The 18,892-nt window shown below is 35.8% G+C and overlaps 1 protein-coding gene across 9 annotated transcripts in view; it reads left to right on the top strand.

The window, feature by feature from the left end:
- Evi5 (ecotropic viral integration site 5) overlaps positions 1-12,759 on the top strand; it is a 226,985-nt gene extending 214,226 nt beyond the window's left edge. For 8 of the 9 annotated variants that reach the window (XM_063254237.1, XM_063254233.1, XM_063254227.1 and 5 more), the window contains one exon: positions 8,068-12,759. In XM_063254237.1, the coding sequence (XP_063110307.1) occupies positions 8,068-8,379 (312 nt within the window). In that variant the 3' untranslated portion in view covers positions 8,380-12,759. The remainder of the gene's footprint in view (positions 1-8,067) is intronic. The other variant, XM_063254243.1, reaches the window with a different exon arrangement.
- The last annotated feature ends 6,133 nt before the right edge of the window (positions 12,760-18,892 follow it).

The following is an 18,892-nucleotide window of genomic DNA, read 5'->3' as shown; positions in this document are numbered from 1 at the left end:
TAGAAATAATTGTTCAAGTTACAAAATTAAAGCTTATAAAGTGGACATTCCAACAGTGAGACTGCAAACAGTTCTGTTCAATGATTCAACAAAACTCAGTAATATCATTATCTATCTTATACACTTAAATATACATGCAGTTATACCGTTTAGAGCGCTTTCTTTTCCTCTCTTTTGTACAATGACAATTACACATTTTGGGTTTTGTTGCTCTGGTGGTAATTTTTAATTAGTAGATTTTGAGAGCCAATCTTAGTTTTTAAAAAAAATGGAGTGGAAAGTACATGGTGCTCCCTAATACCCTTCAGTACTTCTGAAGTTTCCCTTACAACTGATATCTTATGCTAGTTGATGATCCATGGGTAACAATTACTGATTCAATATTGGTGCATTATCATTAACTGAAGTCCATAGTTTACATGTATTATATATTCTGTGTTTTGACATGTGCAATGACATGTATCCACCGTTATAGCAGTATAGAGAATAGTTACACTCCTATCTCCAATATTCTTCCTTCCTGCCTCCTTGAACTCCTTATGACTCAGCAGTCATACTCAGGCATATAGAAAAATGAGTGCTTATCTTTACCAAAAGACACATTTCAGAATGTGTTAATAGCAGTCTTATATGTAATAGGTTGGAGACAATTATCCTTTATCACTCTATGGCAACCAGTGGTTTGTTTCCTTTTGCCATAGTTCCATCTTTCCAGAATGTCATATAGTTGTCATCCATATACCTTTTAGATAAGCTGCTTTCACTTAGAAGATGTAGCATTCTTCTATGTCACACCCAATATCTTAACACCCTAATATTAAAACTGTCTAACAGTTTCTCAGACCTGCCATACCCTCTGGCCTTGATACCTTAAGCAAATGCCGCATCTACCTAAAGATGTTTTTCAGATGTGATACTTTCTAAGTAGAAAGAGTAATTAGAACAGACTCAGTCATCCAAAAAGGAGCAGGATCTTGCTCAAAGTATTGGAAAGGACTCTATTGTTTAGAAAGGTATATTTCATTTATGTGTTTGTGCATATGTGTATGTATATTTTAAAGTTCTGAATTTTCCTGGGGGTCATCTTATGAGACCTGTCTAAAGCAAACACATTTGCAGTAAGAAGAAAATTTTCTGTTTTTTAATAAGACAACCTAGGTCTAAAGGAATTAATAAACTGAGTGGTAGTGCTAGAAATCACCTAATCATAGAAAGTGTTTTCTAAAATGTTGGCAATGATACCTAGTTATTTTAATACATAAATTTATAACATAAATAGTGTAAGAATATTGTAAAATTCAGCATAAAATTCCTAAACAAAAAAAGAGCTACAGGGAGCGTTTTATCAAAATAGCAATATCTTCAGCACCAGTTTCTAATTGACCCATATTTTATTGTAACAAAATGCCCCTTCAGGCTCAGCCTTCATAGGCACACACATTCATCCATATTTCTCTCTCAGCTAGCTATTGACTTACTATATTAAGAAATAGATACTCTGTCTAGTGTTATATTCTTAAGAGTAGACATGTTATTAAGGAATATAGTCCCTCACACAGACATGAAACTGATGCTGTTTTATACACAAACACATTCTTTGGCTCAGTGGCTAACATTGGGTGATTGTCTTAAGTGATGAAGCCCGTAAAACAGCCCATTGGACACTATGTTCACACATCTGTAATTCCAGCACTCTAAAAGGCTGAGACTAGATGGTTACAAGTTTGAGCCTGGCATAGCAACTTAGCAAGATCCTGTCTCAAAAAGTATTGAGGGTATAGATCAATACCAAGGCCCTGAGTTCAGTCCCCAGTACTGTATTCACACACACACACCCTGCATAACCCTACACTTGAAACTAGATGGTAGAGGTGCTTGCAACTTCCCAAAATAAGATGTATCTTAAAAGAAATAACTAAAACAGGTATGATGGTGTACACTTGTAATCCCAGTGCTTGAGAGGCTGAAGCAGGAGGAACATGAATTTGGGGCCAGCCTAAACTACTACATAATAACATGTAGTCTCACCAAAAAAGAAGAAGGGAGGAAGAAGAAAGAAGAAGGAGAAAACTCGCCTCATCTTTCTTTATATTGTTTGACTGTATGCACATTTAGGCCACAATATTTTAAAATTGAAAGGACAGTGTAAAAATGGAAACAATCTTTAAATTCAGATTCATTACCCTTAACACTGTTTTTTTTTTTTTCTTGTCTGTGTTGGAAACTGAAATCCAGATTTTCAGAATATGATCTCGTATAGTCAGTCCCTAAATATGATTTATTAGTATTTTTCAAAGTAGATCTTGTGGGTCATTCTCTTCTGAATCACTTAGAGTACTTATTTAAAATAGATGCCCTAGGCCATCTGCTGAATCCAGATGCTTGAGAGTAGGACTCAGAAAACTTTTTTAAAAATAATAAATCTAGAAGATTCCTATGAGTACCAAAATTTATCAATTACTGATCTAAATAATTAGGAAGTGAGTTAGACAAAGTGGAGAAAGCCACTCAGTAGCCAAGATACCTCATAATTTGTGTTGTCACTTCAGGGGCTGGGGATTTAGCTCAGCAGCATAAGCGCCTGCCTTGTAAGCAGGCAGTTGTGAGTTCAATCCCCGGTACCAATAAAAAAAAAAGAAAAAGACAAAAAAAATAATAATACTGGGGCTGGGGATTTAGCTTAGCGGCATAAGCGCCTGCCTTGCAAGCAGGCAGTCATGAGTTCGATCCCCGGTACCCATAAAAAGGAAAAAGACCAAAACAAAAAAAATAGTTGTGTTGTCACTTCAGATCTTAGTTTACAGATTATTTAAAATGACAAGAATAGTCCTGCCAATCTTCTTATGCTAGCATAATCTCTCCAAAACCAATCCTTATATGATGGAAAAAATAGCATATGGCATAAAAATGAAACCCAAGGAAAGTCTCAAGAATTTGAAACTGAATCAGAAGTTGAAAAAATTGTTTCCATTCATCTCTTTGAATCCATTATAAGTATCAAGTATGTATAATATTAAACACAGAAACATGTAGAATGAAAAAAATTACGAAGTCAGAAAGGTAATTTTACCATCAATGACATTCTCATGTAAGTAAGGATTCCAGAGAGACTTGCTGAGTTAAATTGTCACTGATATCATCTCTTAGATAGTTGTGACTCTTTTAGCTGATATTGTTTGGAAAATGTATAGGTGTAACTAATACCTAAAATAAGTTACTTGTAAACCTTAAAGACCTAGAAGGCAATCATTAAAGGTTAACAGTGATTTTAGTGCAATAAGCTTGTTTTTCCTAAGTTTACATAGTCATATTGCGGATAAAAGAATCTGAAAGATTGAATGAGATTATATAATTCCATTTTATTTAAGACATTTCAGCTGAACAGGTCAAAGTTACTTTTAGATATATGTTGAAGCTGGGGATGTAAGAATCCAGGCTTGAGGGTATATTGCTGTTTTGAAACAAAAGTGACCACAATTTATTCCTTGTTTTAAATATTTCATAATGAAAAGTTTAAAACTCTTATCTGATTCACAAAAATAGAAGGAAAGAAAAACCAAAGTTGTAGGGAACCAAAAACTTGTTATGAAATGTTGAAAATGTGAATTCTTGCCACCTTTCTGAAGGATAGCTTAAACACGATTCAAAATTTTTTTTTTTTTTTTTTTTTTGTACCGTGGACGACCTCACGTTTGCCAGGCAGGCGCTTATGCGGCTGAGCTAAATCCCCAGCCCTCACTTTTTTTTTTTGGGGGGGGGGATCAAAATTCTTAACAATGTTGAAAACCTTGTGCTGTATTTTATACTGCTTGCTACATGTGTTAAAGGCATAATAAAGCAACTCAGCAGAGGCCTGTGTTCAGAAATGATCATGATATATTTATAACAAGGAGTATGGAACCCAAATCTTCCAGCAGGATGATTGGTTAGATAGATGGTGGTGCATTCCTAAGTGATACTATGCAACCATTAAAAGGTTGTGATACTGAAAAATGTTTGTAAATATGTTAGTGAAAATAACATGTAGGTATAGTGATTGTAATAAATATATTTTTGGCAAAACTGAAAAAATTTTAAAAAGGTATTATATGTATTTTTGAAAAGTTATAGAGTTAGAAAAATCTAATCCTGAAAAATACATTAAAATGTTAATGGATTATCTCAGAATAGTGAATTACAGAATTATTTGATTTTCTAAGTTGTCTTTCACTTACAATTGCAAAGAGTTCTGGTTCCTGTATTTCTTTATTGAATCTCAAAAGTACTTCTAGTCACATTCGTGACTTTGAAACCTATGTCTGGATCCCAGTATGGTGGCAGACACTTGCAATCTTAGCACTTGGGAGGCTAAACCAGTAGATGCAATGAATTTGAGACCAACTTGGGCTACATAGTGAATTCAAGGACAGCCTGGACTACATAGCAATACTCAGTCTCAAAAAAAACAACCAAACAAACATACATCTAATTTTTCTGGGAAACATAACACTTTTGGGGGGGAGGTTGTTGTTGGGAATCAAACTTATTACTTCACACTTGCCACGCAGGCACTGTACCTCAGAGCTAAATCCCCAGCCCCCCCATAATGCTTTTTCCCTCCTTTTCAATAATATGAATTTATTTGGGGGACTTAAATAAACTATTCATACATTTTAGATACACATAGTGATAACATTCATCATATGGAATTTGTACCTGATATATCTTGCTTTTTTTTCCCATTCCCCTTCTCTCCCTTCAGTCCCAATGATAAGAATTTATTAGTTTATTTCTGTTTTGCTCAGTGTCATGAAGATATTCCTACACTTGATCTTAGCCAAAAGGCTGACAAGTGATGAAGATATTCCTGTATTACTTATCCAACACTAAGAAGGACAGTAGGCCTCAAAATAGTGTGCTAAATTAAGTATGTATACTTTTCAAGACACAGTAAGTGCCTTTTATCAGATTCCTGATCCCCTGATTGACCCAAAGAAGAGTTTAGTAAAACCAAAAACAAACAAATATTCAGTATTTTGTTTTTTAATATACACATTCCTAAATCTTGTGTTACCAGAAGGAGAAAGTTCCAGGAAAAGATTCTATTTAACAGAGTGCTTATGCTGACCTTCAGGTGGTGAATTTGGTCCAAAATAGTATGGTTGTGTTACTGGAAAAATGGTGTCCACTAGTATAATATTACACACAAGACAGATGTCCATCATTCAGAAGCACTCTGGTCCTGAGTAATTGGAGTTCCATTTCAGTTAAATCAACTCCTTAGTGACTTCGATCCCCTCACCTGCTCCTGTGTAGAGCTTCAACCCAGGGCCTCATGTATGCTAGACAAACACTGTACCACTGCTCTGCATCCCCACTTCATGACTCTCAAACTTTAGGAATATATCAGACTCTCCTGAGATGCTTTAAAAATCAGATTCTGAGGTTTTAATTGCAGGACTTCAATTCCTTAGATTGGAGAAGTTTACATTTGTAACAATTCAGTTCTCCTAATGCAGGTGATCAGTAGATATGCTTTAAAATATGCAAATCTAAATGTGCAATCCATAATAACATGAAAGTTTTGTTTGTTCAGAGGGAAGGAGGTTGGAAAGATTGGTTGTCTGCTATTAAATATAATTAGCTCCTTAAAGTTTAGTTATCAGGATAAATAGTCCAGGATTTTTTTATTGTTGTCATTTGTTTTTAGAAGATTTTCATTTTGTGAAAAGTCTGGCTTTGAATTCACTAAGTAGTCCTGGCTGACCTTGAGCTCATGGCAATCCTGCCTTGGCTTCCTGAGTACTGGGATTACTAGAATGAGCCACCACTGCATCCAGCAATACAGCATTGTTATACAAGCAGCCAGTAACGCTACATTTTAGAAGGGGCAGCTCTAGCTTTCTTCCTGCCAATCCAGCTCACAAAATAGCATCTCCCACATGATGTACCCATGTGAAGCCCATGCAACCCTTTCCCTAAGAGCTTGGAACTCCCTGCCCAAATATTCTCTTCCAAGTCCTATAGAGGCCTCCTCCTTCATCAGAACCAGTGTGCACACTTCAGAGTCCAAATGATGACTATAAAATAGCTTTGATTTTTCCAGATAGTCCTTTACCTTCGCCTTTCTTCAAAACATTTCTCTGCTATATTAATAGTTCTCAAGTATTAATCATGTCATTTGATATTGGAAAGATTTCTCAACTTAAAATTAATCTTCCATAATTACATCTGATAAAAGGCTCCAGTGTTGTAATTGCAATACATTTTGTTAGAGCACAGGAAAGCCACAGCTTTCCAAACAGTTGGGAAGTTGTGGTTTTCTGCCATACTCCTGTTCTACAACAGCCAGGAAAGAGGAAACATGTTCCCTAATATTTCTTCAAAGTGTCTGGGGAAAGAAAGAGAAAGGAAGAGATTAACTGACTTAATTTAACACTCAGAGTGATAAATCATGGGTTGCAATATGGTAATAGGATGTTGCATCAGAACATAGCAGTTATAATAATGTCATAGGTATCACAACCTCAAGGAGGTCTTTTGGTGTTCTGTACCTTTTTCCTAAAGATGCAGCCAAGTTTAGATCCCTTCTGTTCTGCCAAGAAGAAAGGTATTATTTAAAATTCATTGTATCTCACTATAACTGTGTTGTTAGGGCTGTGGTGTTTCTTTATAGTTGAAGGTCTACCTGGGTCAGACATCACTACACTGAGCCACAGCTTCTCTCATGCTTCCCCTTGTCACATGCAAACAGGGAAATACTGAGGTTTCTTTGCTTCTTCCTGGAAGTTTGTCAGGAGAGCTGGGAGGGATTTTGGCAAGGCCGGCATGCCTTTACTTTCAGAACCGTTAATTTTGAAAATGTACGTAACATTTCCTGAATATTTCACATTGCTTTAATCTCAAGATTTGAAAGATAGTAACTAGGAATGTGTCCCTGAAAAACAAAATGAAAGTTGATAGTAAGGATAAGTGTAAAAGGCATAGAGAATATTTTAGCAAGATCTTTAATACATTAATCAAGATATTTGGTAATTACTATTTTTTAGGATTTTTTTATGCTATATTGTAGAAGAAAATTCTTGGTGTTTGCAAAAGTGAAACAAGTGAAAGAAACAAAATTAAAGTTGATGTTTAAAATGTAACTTCCTGAAGACAGATCTGGGGTCTTTATTTAGTGCAACTGGTATTAGTAGTGGTGAGTTTGGGGTTTGAAGGAATGTAAGCAAAAGTCTGGCAGATGATATAAAGAAATCACCTTTAATCCTGATAAAACTGATTTATCCTGGAGATTGTGGTCTAAATTTAAATGAGACAATAATTTTCTAGTGGGGAACTCTAGAATTAGTGAGGAAACACACATACACCTTGAAAGGTCAGATAGCATTTGACCTCCTTAGTTCCTCTCTCCTTTTCCCTGGTGAAACAAGTCACTCCTCCCTGGAGAAAAGGGGTTAAAGAAGGCAGAAGTGTTTCTGCTTATCTTCAAGTGATAGTGGTACAGTGAGATATTATAGCAGAATGGAGAAACAGCAAATTTTAATGATTTGTGAATCATTGTCATCATTTACAGAATTATAGATGTACTCAAGACAGTTTGATTATTAAGAGCATGATTTTGAAGTTCATATCTTCTAGAAATACAGTTGGAGCATTTAAAAGTGAGCTGATAGGATGTCTGGGATTTACTTCAAGAAGTAGCATATAATGTATACAAATTCTCTGTGATGTTTTAGTTATTGAAAATCATAAGTGACTACATGGAGTTTATTATATCTTCTCTAGAACAATGAAGGCTTAGTTTAACACTGCTCTTAGGTGTTAGACCTTAATAAATTACCCAAGTCTCTATTTCCTCATCTATAGAGAGTAATTATATCTACTGCGTAGGACTGTGTCATGATTCAGTTAAATGAAGTTATGTGCCAATTACAAAACAAATAGGGAACACTCAAAAATTGGTAGTTATTATACTTGTGAAACAGAAACAGGTCAAGTTGTCCTCTTTCTTAACATGAAACAGTCTTTCTTGCTGTTTGTGTATGTTTTCACAATTTGAGTATATTAACTTGAATTTTGTTTTAACAGCTCAGATGCCTAAAAAGCCAGAGGGGCTTCTCAGGCCAACCTCCTTTTGATGGAATCCACATTGTCAACCATTTAATAGGAGATGATGAATCATTGCACTCCTCCGATGAAGAGTTTATAGATAATTCTTTACAGGAAAGTGGCATTGGTTTTCCTTTGCACAGAAGTTCTGTTCCAGTGTCTTTGAATCCCCATGTGGCAGATGGTAGTGAAAGCGAAACAGAAGACAGTGTGCTACAGACCAGAGAGAGGGATCAAGCGGTTTCAAAGGAACGGGCCCCACGGAGAGAGTCGTATTCAACCACTGTCTGACCATCACTGTGACCTAGACTGGATTTCTTAAAGGGATCAGATGCCATATGATTAGGGGTTTTTGGAACATACCTGTTTCATATGTACATATATTATGTTTTGCAATCTAATCTACCTTTTATCTTTGCCAAATCTTCACCACTGATTTTCCATTGCCAGAAAGTAGACTGGAATATGGTTAATGGGTAAAATAAGATTTTAACAGTATTACTGAATATTAATGTTTCTTGTTTATAAACTACAACTATAACCAAACGAGAGCCATTTTGAAGTTCAAAAACTATGGAAAATTTAATTTTCTCCAGACAAACTGCTCTTGTGCAATATTTTATGCTCTGTGAACAAATTGTGTATTTATGTCTGTCAGTTGTTTCTCAAGGTGGCAATCTACAGATGTATGACCAAGATAGATACTTGATTTTCTTGGTTTGGTGTGTATGTGTTGTGTGCACATGCACGCACGTGTGCAAATGTGTCTGTGGAATATTTTTTCACTAAAATTACCATTTTATTAGTGGTCCACTCATGGTTCTCAAACACAAAGCTTTTTTTCTGTATAATTTTATAAATACAATTTAACTTATCTGTTTTGGGAGTTTTTTGTTTTAATTTTTAATTTTATATGTGCCTAATGCTTCCATGTGTTGGTGACCTGTCAGAATAATAGGTTAACTGCAAATATTTGTACATATTTATATATCTATACCACCCAACATTGAACGTCATTTTATATGAGGAACATATATTTGCAAAATGATTGCTTGCAACATTTTAGCAGGATGTCTGTAAATAATAGGTTAAAAAAAACACTTTAAAATAAGACACTAATATTTTAATAGCTTTAATATTTTGCTTAGCATTCAACACTACCAGATTCAAAACTTGTTGAAAAGCACTATTGAGAATATCTTCATGTATATGCCGCTAATAAGTTTTTCATGATTAAAAAGGTTATAGCACATTAATTAGTGCTAATGTTCTACTTACTATAATTTAAACAGTGGGCTAAGATCAAAGATACATAGCATTTATATCTGCAAATCTATGAACATTATCTTCAGATGGTCTAGTTTCTATCAATAGATAAAGCCATAAGAATCCTTTTAAATTCTTTTGTATCATTTAGACTTTTTTGAGAAAAACTAAATGCCTGTTATTGTAAATTGGTGGGAACAACTACTTATGCTTAGTCTATGAAAAGACAAAAGGAATGTATTGACTGAATACTTTTCATTCTCATTTTCATTAGCAGCCTGTGGAAAGGACAGCCATTGACAATAGAAAAAAGCAGAATTTGGTTTGTATGAAAGTGTATCTTTGTAGAGTATTACATATGTGACAGCATAAATGAAATAATTATGATAGAATGGAGAAGAGACAAGTAGTTTTCTATCTAAAACCAGAAGTTAAGCCTTATGCTGCAGTGTCGATTGTTTTTCCAGGAAAGCTTTTGTAGCTTTGTCTGACTGATAAATGAGATGGAAAACATGCCTTCTATGTTTAAATTCTAGTGGTTAAATTCTACTGGTTAATGGTGACAAGGTAATAATTAGAGCCAAGATTCAAATCCAGATCTTCTTGACACCAGAACTTTTTAAAAGATCCAGCTAATGAATTTCTCAATTCCCTGTTCTTCTGACAATATGACTTAAATAAATTTGATTTAAATATATTTCCTGAATATCTGCACTCATATGCTCCACATAACTTATGAATATAGATTCTCCTCCTAGAATTAATACACTATCTGGAACCATAGTGCTTTGGGGATTCTCTTTTGAAGTTCTTTACTATCAGCTTAAAAGGCTTTCAAATGCCCAAGTGAAATAAGATGACTCACAGCCCTGTTAGTGTCTTAAACCCTACACCAGGAAACCTGAATGGCTCTAGAGATGTGGTAGAGCATTTGTCCATCATGTACAAGACCCCGAGTTTGATCCTTAGTACTACAATAAATAAATAATAAAGCTCTGAGTAAGTGATTTACACAGGAATCTGCTGCCCAAGGTTAATTCCAGTCAACTGCATGCTTTTTACATTTTTAAACAGTTTAGAAAACACTCAAAAGAATAATATTTTGTGACATAAAAATTATATAAAATTCAAATTTCAGTGTCCTTAAAGTTTTATTGAAACACACGCTTATCTGTTTACCATATGTTGTGGTTGATTTTATACTATAATGGCAGAGTGGAATAGTTGCAATGGAGACCATATGGCCCACATAGCATAAATATTTACTCTCTGGCCCTAGACAGAAAAGATTTGATAACCCTTGCTCTAGATACTCCAAAAGTTTAATTTTATTAGTTTAGTTGAGCTTAATAGAAAGCTGAAAATTGCTTACTGTTGCACTAATGATTTGAAATCTTAAAATTTCCTCATGGATCATATACTGCAGAACAGTTCCAATGGAAAGTATCCTAACTGTTTTATATGAAACTTCTTTGTTTTGTTGTGTTGGAGATTGTACCCAGAGTCTCATGCATACTAGGAAGGCACTCTGTCTTTGACCTACATCCCCAGCCCAGCTATTTTATATGCTAAAACCTTTAATTTTATTTTTAAAAAATCTTGGAAGGCTATCTATATTTTTGGAGAATCAAAAAAGGAATGGATTCCAAAATCCTGACCCTGTTCTTTAAAAGATGAATCACTGCTCTTGATCTTTAGGATGTGCTTCATTGAGTAAATATTAATTTAACTTTTTCTTAGTGTTTAATTTTTCTTTTTGGAGTTCTGTATTGTTGCTACCCTTTTTTCTATTTTGCTTTTTTTTCTCTTTAAATAAATTTTTTTAAAAAGGAACATATTTCTAGAATCACATTTGAATTCTGAATTTTGAAAGATATTCCTAGAGAATTTCCTAAGTACTCTTTCTAGTTAAGAAGTGAATATTAAAATAATCATGGTAAGTAAACCTTAGTTTGTTGATATTTCTACAGTTGGACAATGAAAAACTAGAAACAACATTTCTCATTCAGGTTTATTCTTTTAAAATAGACACAGTAATGTGTACATTTATCTCAGTTGTTGGGAGGCTGAGGTAAGGTCATTTGAGTCCCAGGATTCAAGACTATCCTGGGCAACATGGTGAGACCACATTTCAAAATGTGTTTTAGAAGAATTTTACAATTTCCTGGCCTTTAGGATATGAAAGAATAATATGCCCTGATTTGACTCCATTTCATTCAAGTTATTGTAAGTTTTTCAAGATTTTGAGGGCATTAGAACCTAATATATTTTAATCTCGGATTTTTTTTTTTTGTTTCATTTAAATGTCATTCACTTAAATGCTTAGCATTGAAAAGTATTATGGAAGAAAAGTGAGTAAAATGACTCACAATAGAAAAACTTGTTCCCTTGGGATAGTTTACATTTCTGGTGTCATTGCCACCCTAGAATGACACTAAGAATAGAGACTAAGTAAATTGAATTAAGTGGACATTGCATTGAAGCAATGAAACAGTATTCAAGAAGATACTTCAAAAGACTTTTTGAAAACTAATGACAGGAGCTGGGGATGCAGGTCAGCAGCAGAGTGCCTGCCCTGCAAGCACGAGGTCGTGAGTTCAATGTGTAGTATCAAAAACAAAAAAAAAAACTAATGGTACCTTTTTTCCCTTGGGACAAGGGTCAAAGGTACAACTTTACACAATTTCTGTTTTTGTCATTGACGGTAGTTTGTTGGTTAATTGGTTGGTTTCATTTGTTAGATAGTAGCTACTCATTCTTTACTAAGACTCAAGTTCCAATTAACTGGCCGTTACTTGTCCTCCACTCTGAACATGGTACAGCTTACTACTCTCCAGATAGTGCCTTTTATTGAAAATAAGGTCTAGACATTTTAGAGTATATTATTTCTGACATCATAAATCATTTGGTCCCTAATTTGTCATTTACATAATATACTAATATTCAAATTTGAAGTAAAATAAGTATATGAATTCTTTCAGTAAGGTTCTTTCATGATGAGCTTGACTATTGTATCATGTCAGATATCGACAGCTAACATTTTGTGAAATCAGTGATATGTTAAAACGAGTTTTAGCTTGAAAGTTTTGCTGCTTTACATTAACAAAATGTTTTAAAAATAATTCATTTTCATTTAATTCTACTGAAATTGTAGAAATTAAAATTTCTAGATAAAATAGGGAATGCTATTTATAATCCAATTTTTATATCACATCCATTGATCTACACATTCCTTTTCACTTCAAAGAAGATGCTAGAATAATATATTCAGTATCCTGCAGAGATGCAAAGTTATAATGTATTTCATTTTACTGTTGGCATTTTTTATTATAACATTGTATGATAACCTCAAATGTTTACTTGTGCCTTTGCTTCAAACAATTAAAGTTTTCCATTTTATAAGAATTTGATGTCTCAAACTGTTCAACTTTAAAAGGGGGAGAGATTTCAAAACACTGTTAAAGAATATTTGGACTATCAAGAGATTTGTGTTAGGGAAGTTTGTGCTGTGTGAATGCAGGAACTAATGCACTTACCTGGCCCACTCATATGTATTTAAATGCTCAACAGAGAATACTACTTTAAGATATTAAATTTATAACATTCTATAAATGCACTCAAGTATGCAGGCTTTGAATTTGCATATGGAGAACATTATAAAAATTATGTGTCTGCTACTCTGCTACTCTGCCACAGTGTTAGTATCATTTAGTTCAGAAACAGTAGTTCACTGAATATTCTGCTGTGCCCAAGAGGATTTGAAACACCTTATGGAAATACATGAAATGTGACAAGATAGCTATATAATCCACAGTTTCCCCACTTTGGCATTATTAGCACTATTTGCAAGCAAACAATTCTTATTGCAGAAGGTTACCCCATTATAAGATCTTTTGTAGCACCCTGGCCTCTATCCACTAGATGCCCCCCCTTCGGTTATGACAATTTTGCACACATTGTCAGTTGTCACCAACAAGGAAAACAATGAAAATTATCCCCAGTTGAGAACCAAAAGTTTAAAACTGGGTCAAGAAATAGTCACTAGAGCCAAACTCAAACATAAGTACAGCCATTGAAAATACAGCACTAATTTGACACTAGTAGTGAAAGCCTGAATCACAATGAGATATATTTCATACATAATAGGGTCATATTGCAAAAGGAAGACAGCCAGGTACAATTGCACATGCCTGTAGTCTCAATTAGCCAGGAGGATCATAAGTGAGCCCAGGAATTCAAGACCAGCTTGTTCAACAAAGTAGGACTTATATGTCAAATAAGTGAAGGTTGACAGGAATCTGGAAAATCAGAACCTTTTAAATTGCTACTTGGACTGCAAAGAAACTGTAGCCACTCTGAAAAGTTTGTTGTTTTCTCAAAGATAAACATTACTATACAATCCAGGAGCTCTAGGTACATACTTGAACCAAGGACTCCGGTAGTACTTAAAAAGCAGTGTTCTTGGCAACATTATTCACAAGAGCTAAAGGTAGAAACAAATCATATGTCCGTAAAAGATGAATGGGTAAATGTAGTGGGTAAATAGAAATGTTAGCTATAGAATGAAATAAATACCAATGCTTGGTATAATATGGATAAACCCTGACTGCATGATGCTGAATGAAATAAGCCAGGCATATATGAGATACCCAAAGTAGGCAAATTCATAGACAAATAGAGTAAACACTGCCAGGAGTGGGGTTGGGGAGAGTTATGCAATGGATGCAGAACTGCTTTTTTAAAATGATGAAAGAAAAGTTCTCCAAGTGTATAGTAGTGATGATTGCAAAGCACTGAATGTACCTAATACTACTGAATTGTACACTTAGAAATTATTAATTTTTTTTTATTGTACTGGGGATGGAACTCACAATCTCGCACTTGCAGGCAGGTGCTTTTGCTGCTGAGCTAGATCCCCAGCCCCAGAAATTTATATTAATAGTAAAAATACTAGGCCTGTTTAAAAACTTACAAATTATTCACAATAACAATTAGAAAAAAATAAAACCTGAAGAGCATTTGCAATACTCATAAAATTTTAAAATATTCACTTGTAGAATTTTGGCTCTAAACCAGGTTTCAAACTTGGTGTTGATTAAGTCTGGACAAATCTCAGAACTTTACGGTCTCCTTATTGTTCTTGTATACAGCAGACCCCAGCCAGGGACTTGCCCTTCCCCACATGGTTTTCTGCCAGATTCCACAAGGCTGGCTGTCTACCTTCTTTAGATCGATCTCTCTCTGCTCAATTCTCACCTGCAAGGTCTTTTTTTTTATCTTTTTTTTTCTTGATTGTTTTTTTAAAAAGCCTCTTCTCATACCCTAGTGTGATGAGACACACCTATAATCCCAGCACTCAGGAGGGTATGGCCAGAGGATTATCGTAAGTTTGAGGCCAGCCTGGGCCACATAGAGTGATGCTGTCTTGAATGGATGGACGGACGGATGGATGGATGGTAGCCTATTCCCAGTTTTACATTTCTCACTTTTTGGTATCCTTTGGATTTTATATCTTCCTTTGTTTATTATTTACCTCTTCACACTAGAATGTGAACTTCATGAGTACAGAGGTATTATTTTTCTATGACCACAGCATTCACAACAGTTGCTTGGCTCTCAACAAATACTTGTTGAATGAATTATTGAATAATTAACTTTACCTCAGTTTCTCCACTACTTGAATGAGATGAATATGTGTAAAATACAAATCTCAGTGGAGGCTGGGGATTTATCTCAGCAGCATAAGTCCTTGCCTTGTAAGCAGGCGGTCGTGAGTTCGATCCCCGGGACCGATTAAAAAAAAAAAAAAAAAAAATGTCAGTGGAAAACCCAGAATTCCAATGCAGTCAGCCTAGCTCCAAAGCCCTCTAACTACTGAACGCTTCTCTGATGCAAGACCCAGACCAGCTCGTGTCTACACAGATGGGATGAGAGAGAAGGGGTACAGCTGCAGTGTCACAAGAATTCAGAGATTGTATCCAGGGTAAGAGAGGCCTCTTTCCTGTCTGTGACATTCTCTATGAAAGTGCCCCATTCACTATCCTGTGATCTCACATAAGGAGGTGGTAATGTCACTTTGTTGGGTCTATGACTACTATTTCTAGTGCATTCTAGATTTTACCAAAAGTGGAAATCAAGCATCTTAAACCATGGAAGAGGAGAGCCTTTCTTAAGTCTTCCCAAACTAACTCTCAGAAAGTAACTGCTACTGTGTCTGCAGTAAGATTAGAAAGTTGCCTTGTCATCACTCCTCATTGCTGGGCAGACACTTACTCAGAAACTGTCTGCAGTTTTCTCTGAGGCCATTCTCAATAATGGAAGAGCAGGCTGAGATAGAAAGACACTAGTTGACTTTAAAGATGTTGTTTCTCTGATTTTTTTTTTTTCTCAAAAGGAAGTGCATGCTGTACACATGAGAGACCCCAAGCCTGAGAGATGCCGTGGCAGTTGAGATGCACCTGGAGCTGCTAACTGTTCCCCGCCTCTGCTTTGGGACAGGATAGGCAGCCATCACACACACCCCCCACCTCTAACCAGAACAGAGAAGCCAGTGCTGACACTGTCTGGGGCCACATTCTCCCTCCCCTCCCCCCCTCCCGCCCCATGACCACCAAGGAGCTCTTCCTCTCCAGCAGAGGCTCTGCTGACCTCTCGTCACCTCGGGCCTCACATCGACCTAGGCCAGGTGTTCCTCAGTGCTGCCTGTGCTTCTACTCTCCAGGCACACTTGTGTCTGGACCTGCCTCACCATGGCCAGGCAGTCTTCTTCATGGATAGAAAAGAGAACATCTTTTCCCACTCATCTGCCTTGTCACTTGTGTTTCTCTTGTCTCAAGGTCTAGCTTCTACCCTTGTGCTAGTCATGGGAGCACAAGGTAAAACCAACCACATGCCATTGACAAAAAGTCTTAAAACTTTTGGTGCCTAAATAAATGTACATCTCTGCAGACTCTTTACCTAGATAAACTTACAATGAGCCATGTCTCCTTCCCCTACCCCATCATCAGCCTCACTGAGCTGTTACAGAGCTGGAAAAGCAAATTGCCAAGTGAGGTGGTGGAAAACTAGAGTGGAGAGTTGTGGTGCTAAGCAAAATTTTATAAATACAAAGAAAAATTTTGTGTATTTCCTCCCAGGTAACTCTTAGTCAATTAAATGGCTAACACCAGGACCAGCTCTGTCTTTACCTGGCAAACTGCTTTTCAGTCGTGTGTTTTGGTGGGCAGTTCTGGGGCCAGCCTGGGATTTGAGTAATCACAGGCCAAGTAGGGTGTGTGGGAAGCCGTGCTGTTTGGTCTGGCTCACAGCCCCTGACACTGAACTATTTTAAACAGATCCCACAACCTTTCATTTGCTTCACTAATTTCTCTAAAATAGAATTGTTTATTCGTGGGTCAAATTTGGAGAAGCTTCTTATTTGTCACCAAACTTCTTTGGTGAGACTGGAGATAATGCATGCAGTGGAGCCAAAGGACTTGGCCCACAGTATGTGCTCAGTCACTGTCAGCTACTATTCCTAGCTGGATTCGTTGAAAAGATGGCACGATGTGTCTTTGAATGCCCTTGACCCAGTATAGACCTTTCAAAAAATAGTTACTAGTTTGCATGTCCCTTCTGACCAATGGTTCTTGTGTGCTCCAGTTCCATATTTTCCCTGGTATTTCCACATAAATGTTGTCTTTTTTATGAGGTTTTTGATATTCAAATTCCTTATCAGATGTAATTTGCAAATTGTTTTCTTATTCTTATAGTTATCTTTTCACCTTCTTAATGATGTTCTTTTTCTTTTTTTTAAACATGGTCTCACTATGTGTTCCAGACTGGCATCAAACTCATAGTAATCCTCCTGCCTCGGCCTCTTGAGTGCTGTGATTACAGGTGTGCACCACCTTACCTGGCTCTTAATAATGTTTTTTGAAGTGCACAATTTATCCCTGTGATCCCAGAACTTTAAGAGTCTGAGGTAGACAGATTGCAAATTCAAGTCCCACATGAGGAACTTAGCCAGACCTTGTCTCATATAGCATGACACAATTTTCAAAATTAAGACATTAATAACATCCCATTGCTGAGAGATTAGTAAAAAAAAAAGACATTAATAATGGTATAAACTGCAAGTTTTGATTTTACCATTTTTTCCCTCACTACTGTTCTTTTCTTTCTATCCCAGGGTCTCATCAAGGTACCACATCACATTTAGCTGTTTCTTTATATATTTAATTCTCACAACAATATATTTATCTGCACTTTACAGATGAGGCAGTTAAGGAACAGACATTAAACAACTATTCCAAGGTTGTATAGCTAGTAAATGATGGAATTTCTCTCATCTTCATCATAAATTCTAAATGCTAGGTCTAGTTTATTAAATTTATTCTTCTGAAATTGTGGTCAAGATGAATTTGGATATTTTAACTGCAAGTAATTGAAAACACACCTCAGATGTTACACAGTAAAAGATGGCAGTTCTAAAATTGATTATAATTTTGAGTGGTTAACAAATATTATCCAGTTGCTTTTATCTGTTCGAATGACCTCTCAATAATTACATGAATGAAGTAAATTTATCTTGGAGTTACCAATCATTTTTACTTTTTTATGTGCATAGTTTTCCCTTTCTGTCCTCTGCTAGTTCTCAGTACAGTTTTCAACAGTTAAATCCACCAGATAATCTCAGTTGCATCTCCCTATTCTACACTGACTTCTTTTCCCTTGCCATCATATTGGGAATTCCCTTCATCTCATGTCTGTGTTATATCCCCATTTCCTGAATTACATGCCTTTCTCTAAATTTGCTCTAATAACTTAATTACATCTTTTTGTTGCCTCTAGAGGCAGGTTGCTTAGAAGTTAAATGTTACAGTGCTAGCCTGAACATATTTTTATTCTACTAGATTGGTAGTTCGGCCCAGTTGAGACTTCCTGCTGTCTCTCACTATCTTTGGTGTTCTAAAATTTCACAGTGATGCCCCTTGATACGGGAACTGTTTTATCTGTTGTGTTGATCTCTCACTAGATCCTTTTAATGTGGAGACTTAGGTCCTTTAGTTTGGAGAACATTTTTCTTTCTTTTTTTATAGTTTCCTTTTTCATTCTGTTAATTGGATTTTGGGACTCTGGATTACTCTTCTAGTTTTCCTATCTTTTCTCTCCTGTCTTTTTAAATTAATCAGTTTATTTTCATTAAGTAAATATTAGCCTATTTGTTTTTATTGACATATGGTTTTGCTAAGTTTCTGAAATAGACAGGCTGGGCTTGACTTTGTGATCCTCATGCCTCAACCTCCTACAGTGCTGGGATTATAGGAGTATACCACACCTGCCTTGTGACCCATTTTTTGTTTGTTTGTTTGTTTGTTTGATTGGGGTTTTTTTTGGGGGGGGGTCTTATTCTTGTTCTTTTTTTTTTTTTTTTTTTGTCCTTTTCCTTTTTATCGGTACCAGGGATCAAACTCACGTCTGCCTGCTTGCAAGGCAGGTGCTTATGCCACTGAGCTAAATCCCCAGCCCCTGTTCTTTTGTTTTGTTTTGATGATAC

Source organism: Cavia porcellus, unplaced genomic scaffold (genome assembly GCF_034190915.1).
Source record: "Cavia porcellus strain 051 isolate PalLab524CR breed Dunkin Hartley unplaced genomic scaffold, mCavPor4.1 scaffold_1, whole genome shotgun sequence".
NCBI classification, from domain to species: Eukaryota; Metazoa; Chordata; class Mammalia; order Rodentia; family Caviidae; genus Cavia; species Cavia porcellus.
This window is presented reverse-complemented; position numbering and strand designations above follow the sequence as displayed.